This window comes from Calonectris borealis, chromosome Z (genome assembly GCF_964195595.1).
Source record: "Calonectris borealis chromosome Z, bCalBor7.hap1.2, whole genome shotgun sequence".
NCBI classification, from domain to species: domain Eukaryota; kingdom Metazoa; phylum Chordata; class Aves; order Procellariiformes; family Procellariidae; genus Calonectris; species Calonectris borealis.
The window spans coordinates 737038-744366 of record NC_134352.1 but is presented as its reverse complement, the minus strand read 5'-3'; the positions used below and the strand labels follow the sequence as shown (position 1 = coordinate 744366).

The following is a 7329-nucleotide window of genomic DNA, read 5'->3' as shown; positions in this document are numbered from 1 at the left end:
GCAGCATGTTCTTCGTCCTGATGCGGCTGCCGCAGGCTGGGTCTCCACGGGCTGCAGCGCGGGGCAGAGCCCTCCACAGCTCTGGCTCACACAACACTCAGCCCAGGGCCCACTCTCAGGGCTTAGGGCTTTCATCCCATCTGCCGCAGCTTGGTCCTGCTACTGCTCCTTCCTCTCTCCCACAGGCCTTGTCCTTCAAAGACAAGCCTCTGCAGTTCCTGGGGCAGCTGATGGGGTGCCTCACCCTGGCCTGTGCCGAGCAAGACCAGGAGATCAGCTGCGGGGCTGCGAAGGCACTGCGTACCTTCCACAGGTTCATTCTGCTGCGACAGGGTAAGAGATGCTGGGGCGGGCAGGGGCCTTCCAGCCACAAGGGCCCAGGCGAGGCGCCGCGGCCCCCTTGGCCCCCCTCCTCTAGAGGAAGGAGCAGCAAACTCCTCCGAGGCTGGAGCAGGGAAGCAGCCGTGCCGCGCCAACCCCAGGGCACAGGCAGCCCGCCTTGGAGCGGCGGCTTGGGGCCCGTCCCGAGAACCCTTGGGCTGGAGCACCTGTGGCAGCAGCATCCCGGGGCTTCTCTCCTCCTCCCGAGCAGAAAGCCAGACCGAACTCTCCTGCCCTTCTGCAGCCTAAGACGCAGTTCCCCCTCCTGCCCCTGGAAATGGGCCCACTGCCACCCTGGCGTGTCTCCGGCTCCCCACAGAACGGAGAGCCAGGCACAGAGCTCTCCTTGATGCCCTCGCCTGCTGTCTCCAGCTCTCTGTTCCTGCTGCTCACTGTCCGTTTCCCCTCCTGCCCAGGCTGGAAAGCAGCATATGAGGATCCACGGCTACAAGTGGAGCGGGAAAGCGCTAACACATTGTGGCCCAAGGAGCCTGCTGATGACGTGACGGTAACGAGCTCCTGCTTTGCTGGGGGTCTTGGCCATGGGGCTGGCAGGAGACTCGGATGAACCCGTGCATCAGCCATCGGGCGGGATGGCACGGCCTCCTGCCAATCAGGCTGCGGGGTCCTACCACCGCTCTGGAGGGAGTAGCCAAAGGCTTTAACCCAGCGTCAGCGCAGCAGCTCCGGCCGTCCTAGCCACCAGCGAGCTCTGGTTGCTGGCAGAGCCCGCACACCATGACCCTGTCCCCCCGCTCCCCTCCTTCAGCCCACAGGGCAGCTCCCTCTCCACAGCCCCCAGGGCTGCAATCACCCCAGACCAGCCCCTGCATTTGTCTCCCTGGGCTGGGGGCCAGCGCTGCCCCAGGTTTCTCACTCCAGAGCCACCACTGCTCAGTTGTGCCCCGCCACCAGGGCACTCAGTGCAACACCTCTTCCCTCCCTCTCTCCCTCAGGTATTTGGGAGCTTCCTCCTCCCGCCTGAGAGGAGCGACCTCATCCTCACGGTCTTGAGGGGCATGGTGCACCCAAGGGTCTCTGACACCCAGCCGGTTGCCAGCATTCTGGAGATGGTCTTGAGAGACTCGTGCTCAGGGCTGACCAAGGTAGGCAGCGTGCAGCTGGACGGCCCTGGGCGCTTGCCTTCAGGAGCCGTTCCCCCTGCCCCAAGTCCAGGGCTTGGGAGCACCCAACGGGCGGCCTCTGAGGCCAGCAAAGAGCGACGGGAGGGAAGCAGTTCTTGGTGCCATCTGGGGCCATGGCTGTGCTCCACTCCACTCCACCGCATCCCCCTGCCTTCGCCAGGTGGACGAGGTTGTGCAGACCATCCATACGGAGCTGGCGCATGTCAGCCAGAAGCCGCTCCAGGACATCCTGAGGAGGACGCTTCTCCAGTTGGCCCACTTGTACCCTCAGGAGGTGACCACTGGCCTGCTGCAGGCTTCCCCGCTCTGTGACAGGTACGTGGCCCGTCAGCCTCGGGGCCAGCTCAGGAATTCTGGGGCCTGCCCAGGCAGAAGGGGTGGTGGCCGAGGTGGCCCCACTGACAGTGTGCTCTGGCTCTGCAGCACTGCCAGGGCCATGTGGAAGATGCTGGCCTCCGAGCCCTGCCTCGCGGATGATGTGCTGAAGAGGCTGCTGCTGATCCAGCAGAAAGGCACCAGGCAGCACCACTGCGAGGCAGAACTCGTCTGCTGCAATTTTGTGTCTGTGAGTGTCTGGATTAGGCCTGCTCTGCCCCGCCTGGGGCTGCGTGTCCCGCTCCTGCCCCTCCTCCCCTCTCCACCTGCCCCCAAACCCAGACCTCCCCAGGGGCGCCTGGACCAGGGGCCTCGGTGCCACAGCCAGGTAGGGCAGTGTGTGCTGCTCGGCCCTGCGGTGCACAGGCAGGCAGCCTGCCCCTGCCCCTGCTGCCCTCTGTGCTCTTCCTCCCTCCTCGCCTCCTCCTGCCTGCTCGGCAGCTGGGAAGCGCGGGGCAGGGCGGCTCCCTGGCCAGAGCAGGCTGCGGGGCCAGGCAGGGGGAGCCCAGGGCAGCCAGCAGGGCCCATGGGGCCAGCTGGGCTGTTCCCTCTGGACCACAAAGGTTCGTGTGCCCATGCTACAAACGGGAGCCGAGACCTGAGAGCCGCCACAGGCGGGCTCCCGGCCAGGCAGCCGGGCCGGGCTCTGCCCTGGCATCTCCCTTAGCTTAATGCAGCGCCTGAGCCCCCCCACCCCCAGCCCTGGGCAGCGCCGCAGGGACATCTCTGCAGTGAGAGCACTCCCTGGGTGTTTTCTGCAGCTAACCGGTGCCATGCACGAGATCTTCCTGGTGGCAAGCCGATGCTGCGTGACTTTGCTTTTCCACGAGCTCTTCATGGCGGTGATCCTCCAGATCTCCTTCAGCTTGAAGGACCTACAGCAGAACTGGTCCAGCTCTGGCAGTCAGAGCAGGGAGGCCGAGCATCATGCAGTCTGCTCCCTCAGGTGCTCTGTCCCTGCTCCCTGGTCTCTGCCCTGGGCCCAGAGCCGGAGCTGGGGCTCCACGTGTGACCGTGCTTTGCTCGGCATGCAGGAACGCGGTGAGCACCACGCAAGCTCTGTTCCATTGGCTCGGTGGTGACTCCCTGGTTGAAGACCTCAAGAGGCAGGGTGCCTGGCACATGCTCATGAGACCCAAGACCTGCCACACTGGTTTCAGCATGCTGGCTAGGTGAGAGCCTCATCAGTCATCCGTGTCTCCCCCGGCGTTTCTCCCCTGGAGAGGAAGGGCCCCCCACATGATCCCCTTCCTTGTGGGTGGTGGGGCGCAAGCAGCCAACACAAGGCGCAAATGCAGGCCTGGCCTGTGGGGTAATGGCTGGAGCTGGCAGCGCAGTCCCAGAGAGGTTTGCCTGCCCAGCTCGGTGCTGTCAATGCCTTCTTCCTCCGGGCAGGGCGCTGTGCCATGAAGCACCAGCCTACTCCACCGCCGTGTCTAAACAGGCGGTCACATGCCTCCTCCAGAGACAGGACTACCAGGACGTCGGTGCCATGGCTGTCTTTGTCGAGGTGGGCCTGGTGGCAAGCGCTGCCTCTCTGAGGACAGGCAGGGGGAAGCTAGGCTGCGTGCACGAGGCAGAGGGCAGAGGGGAGGCGGCGAGGGCCCTTTGCGGGCCGTGCTGCCTCCTGCCTGGGCTGTGACCGGCCCTGGTGCCTTGCCCCAAGCCGTCCAGGAGCTCTGCTGGCTGTGCTGGGCTCTCACTCTGCTCCTGGGTCTGTTTCAGCTCCTGGATTGCACCGACTTGGAGCATGTCACTGCCAGTGTCCTGCGCGTCCTCCAGTTCCACCTGTACAGCAAGAGCTTGGTGCTGCGCAGGATGGCAGTCAGAAGCTTCGTCAAGCTGTGTGGGAGACCCGAGAAGGTGAGCAGGGGCAGCTGGGCACAGTGAGGGCGTCCACCTGGGGCCGGGCTGCAGGCGGTGGTGCGCGCAGCGGCTTGCTCAGGCTTTGCCAGGAATCGGGAGCGGCGGGAATGGTACCCGCTGCTCCCACTGCCCTGTTCAGCGGCCCCTGAGCACTTCAGGCCAGGCCCTGGGCTGCACCACACGTGGAGAGATCTTTGCCCAACAGGCGCTGCACCCTCTACACGCAGAGTGGTTTTGCCGGTGCGGTCCTTGGTTGCATCACAAAATGAAATTGTGTGTTTCATGTAGGCAGCGACTCTGCAAAGCCTGCTGCCAGACATCATGGAGCGACTGCAGGATGATGACAGCGACGTCAGGATGGCGGCCCTGACTTTCCTCGGCAACATGCTCTGCCTGGCAGACAGGGAGACAGCTGTCCCCATTGCTCTGCAGCTGGTTGAGATGCTCCTGCCACTCTTTGAAGATGTAAGGCGGGCGGGAGAGCAGAGGCTTGATTAGCATGCCTGGGGGGCACGTGTGCATGGCCCGGGGGTGGTCCATCCCTCTCTGCACCTGCCCACTGGCCCGTGAGTTGTCTCCTCACTGCAGAGGGAGAGCCACAAGCATTCGTCTCCTCACTGTGGGCTTGGAGGAGCCAGGACTGAGGTCCTCCCCTCTTCCTTCTCTCCCCCTAGGAAGCCAGCTATGTGCGAGAGCACTCCGTCCTCCTCTGGAGAGATGCGATGGAGGTTGCAGTCAGCACCCACGAAAAGCTGATGAGGAAGGACGTGCAGACGAGCCTGGTGCCCCTGTTTTTCCACCTGCACGACAAGGACAACAGCGTGGCTCAGGTGGGGATTTCTAAGCCCTTTGAATGTGGCTCAATTGGGGCCCAACCTCTGGAGTCCCTGGGGAGGGCTCGGCGCCCCTCCCTGCCTGCAGCCGCAGAGCTGGCAGCAGCTGAGGTGGGCAGGGACATTTCTGACACCTGCCCTGCCTGATCCAGCAGAGCTCAGCAGCAGTGCGCAGCCACAAAAACCTAAGTGCTGGACCCCCCATGGGCTTCCCAGCAGCGCCTGCAGGTGTCTGAGGCCAGGGTTCGGACCCCCAACCATTGCCGCCCCCCTGCTCTGCCTAGGGACCCCAGGTCCTGTCCCCTGGGCGGCGGTGCCATCTCCCAGTCTCTGCTGCTCTGCAGGCCTCTCAAGAAGCCCTCCTTGGAGCTGCCAGGTTCCTGAAGCGGAGGCAGCTCAGGAGGCTGCTGGAGACAGCGCAGACATGGAGGGTCGGCGAGTGCCTGGTAAGGATGGCCCCAGAGCCCCACACCCAGCCTGGAGAAGCCCCCCTCCCGCAATGCCCAGCGCATGGGGCTAGCAGCTGTGCCCCCGCCCACTGCGGCAGCCCAGCGCTGCCCGCCTGCACCGCGCACAGGCTCCCTTTCCTCCCCCCGAGCGCAGGGGTGCCGACGGAGCCCCGTCCCAGCTGGGCCTTGGCAGCAGGGTGGCACCGCAGCACCCTGGGGAGCACCCCGCCCTCTGCTCCCTCCAAACCCTGGCACCAGCCAGCCGCTGGCTGGGCCTCTGGGCAGGGGAAGGCAGGGGAGGCCAGTCCTGGGTGTAGGGGGAGGGTCTGCGCCAACCCTGTCCCCTTGTGCTCTCTCCAGCTGACGGAGGACAGCAGCAGAGTGGAGGAGTACCTGCACCAGAGCCTGCCGTACCTGCAGAACCCACAGAAGCCCTTGCGTCGGGCAGCCGTCAGGTTCATTGGTGAGCCACAACCCCGCTGGGGGTCCCTCCCTGCCCCGCGGCAGCTTAGCCCCAGCCCCAGCTGCTGCCGAATCCACCGAGCGGCTGCAGAGCCCTGACTGCCCGATGCGGGGCCGGGCGCCCATGGGGCTCCTTGCCGCCCTCTCCCCCGTCTGCCCGTGCAGGAGGGGCTGGTGGGAGCCTTGTTGGGTCCCTCACAGCCTTCTTGGGCTTCACGCTCAGGGGACCGCCCTGGGCTCAGCCTTGCCCAAGGGGAGGAGGGCATGGGGCCAGGCCCACGGGGCCACTGAGGGGCAGCTGGGCTGCTGGGGTGGGCAGGCCAGAGGGATCTGTGACAGGCTGTGTGTGCCTAGGGCTCGCCGGGCGGCAGCTGAGGGATGGGCACCAGCAGCTCCAGGTCATCTACAATGGTGAGTGAGGGCAGTGGGGTGTCTGCGGGGGCTGGCAGGGAAGAGGAAAGACCCTCCCTGCCCCGGCCGGGGAGGGCTCTGCTCCCTGCGCGGGTGAGGGCGGTGTGGGCAGAGCAGAGATTTCAGGGGCATGTGGGGCATTGGTGGGCAGCACCTTCCGGCTGATGCCAGCACCCCTGCCTCCCTCCTGGCCGTGGGAAGAGCTGGCGGGGCGGGGGTGGCCCTGGCCGGAGTGGCTCCTGAGGTCCCCACAGATCCAGGCTCTGACTTCGGCTCTGTTCCTTTCTGTCCCAGCCCTTCAAGATACAGCAAATGACAGCAGTATCTCGGTCTCTTCCCTGGTGCGTCAAACCCTGCTGATCCTGGACACCGCAGTGAAAGAACCTCCCTCTGGATTCCGCCTGCAAGCGCTGTGCCACCGGCTCCGGAGGGCATGGAGGAGAAGGACCCCTGCCCCGGGAGACGGCTGGCTGTGCTGCTGGAGCCATGTGCAGAGCTGATCCCGGGGTGCTCTGCACACTGGCACCACCTGAGCAGCTGGACCTGCCCCTCTGCCAGCAGCCCGGGGCCGTGCAGGACACCCCACACCCCGCATCGTGGCCCCAAGGTGCCAGCTGCTCTGCTGGGCTGTGAAACTAAGGGGAGAGCTGAAAGAAAGCTTTTGCCTGCCCTGCCCTCTCCAGGGAGATCCCAGCCTGGACAGGTGCCCGCTTTCTGCAGCGCTCCCATTTCATGGGGAAGGGGACGGGTGGGCCATGGCCCACGGCTCCTGAAGACACGCTGGCCACGAAGCCCAAAGAAGCAGCCAAATGCTGTGGCAGGGCAGCAAGAGGAACACTTTGGATGGCGACCCAGGAAGGAAACGGGCATCCTGCAGGCCGGAAGCAGAGGCCTTAGCACAGCCGGCCTGCCTGCGTCTCCCAGCCATTGATAAAAAGACCGTGGAACTTCACATGCTCTTGGAGCTCTTCTTCGCCATCCCCCACTGCCCCGCTGCCCCCCAGACACCCGTAGGGTACCGAGTCTGCCAGGCCCCACACGAGGCCCTGTGGAGCCCTGCTGCCCCCAGGGGAACCCTGCCAGGCCCCCACGCACCTCTGCGGAGCAAAAGTGGTTTTAATATGATGTTGTAAAAGTGCGACGTTAAATAAAGTTCGATGGCAAGGTTCACTCTGTTAATTACTGCATGGAAAAAACATACGAAGGAAAATTGAGTTACGCTCCAGTTGGAAGGATTCACAGAGAGACCGGGGACACAAAAGGGTAAGGAGGACCCTCCCATTGAGTCACAGGGTTCAGAGTGGACCCACTTGCTTCCTAAACTCCTGATGGAGTCTAGATGCAGCTAAATCCAATCTTAGCCTCACACTTAGACAATGGTTTATGTCTTATGGAAGATATTCAAAG

General features: G+C 64.4%; 1 protein-coding gene across 2 annotated transcripts; it reads left to right on the top strand.

The window, feature by feature from the left end:
* The first annotated feature begins 1251 nt into the window (after nucleotides 1-1251).
* On the top strand, nucleotides 1252-7090 carry LOC142075893 (maestro heat-like repeat-containing protein family member 7). Of its 2 annotated transcripts, XM_075137963.1 has the most exons (13): nucleotides 1252-1487; nucleotides 1687-1841; nucleotides 1950-2091; nucleotides 2663-2847; nucleotides 2936-3073; nucleotides 3297-3411; nucleotides 3627-3764; nucleotides 4056-4232; nucleotides 4442-4597; nucleotides 4945-5046; nucleotides 5410-5512; nucleotides 5866-5922; nucleotides 6217-7090. In XM_075137963.1, exons 1-13 carry the CDS (start codon nucleotides 1401-1403, stop codon nucleotides 6420-6422), a joined length of 1761 nt encoding a protein of 586 aa, XP_074994064.1. In that variant the 5' UTR covers nucleotides 1252-1400; the 3' UTR covers nucleotides 6423-7090. The 2 variants fall into 2 exon arrangements, with proteins under 2 accessions (XP_074994064.1, XP_074994066.1); XM_075137965.1 differs by lacking the exon at nucleotides 4945-5046.
* The last annotated feature ends 239 nt before the right edge of the window (nucleotides 7091-7329 follow it).

Excerpts from the sequence above, each read along its gene's own strand:
- LOC142075893 (XM_075137963.1), top strand. The coding sequence starts at position 1,401 with ATGGTGCACCCAAGGGTCTCTGACACCCAGCCGGTTGCCAGCATTCTG. Across the intron at positions 2,848-2,935 it reads CATGCAGTCTGCTCCCTCAG|GAACGCGGTGAGCACCACGC; the intron begins GTGCTCTGTCCC and ends CTCGGCATGCAG. Across the intron at positions 5,923-6,216 it reads GCTCCAGGTCATCTACAATG|CCCTTCAAGATACAGCAAAT; the intron begins GTGAGTGAGGGC and ends TTTCTGTCCCAG.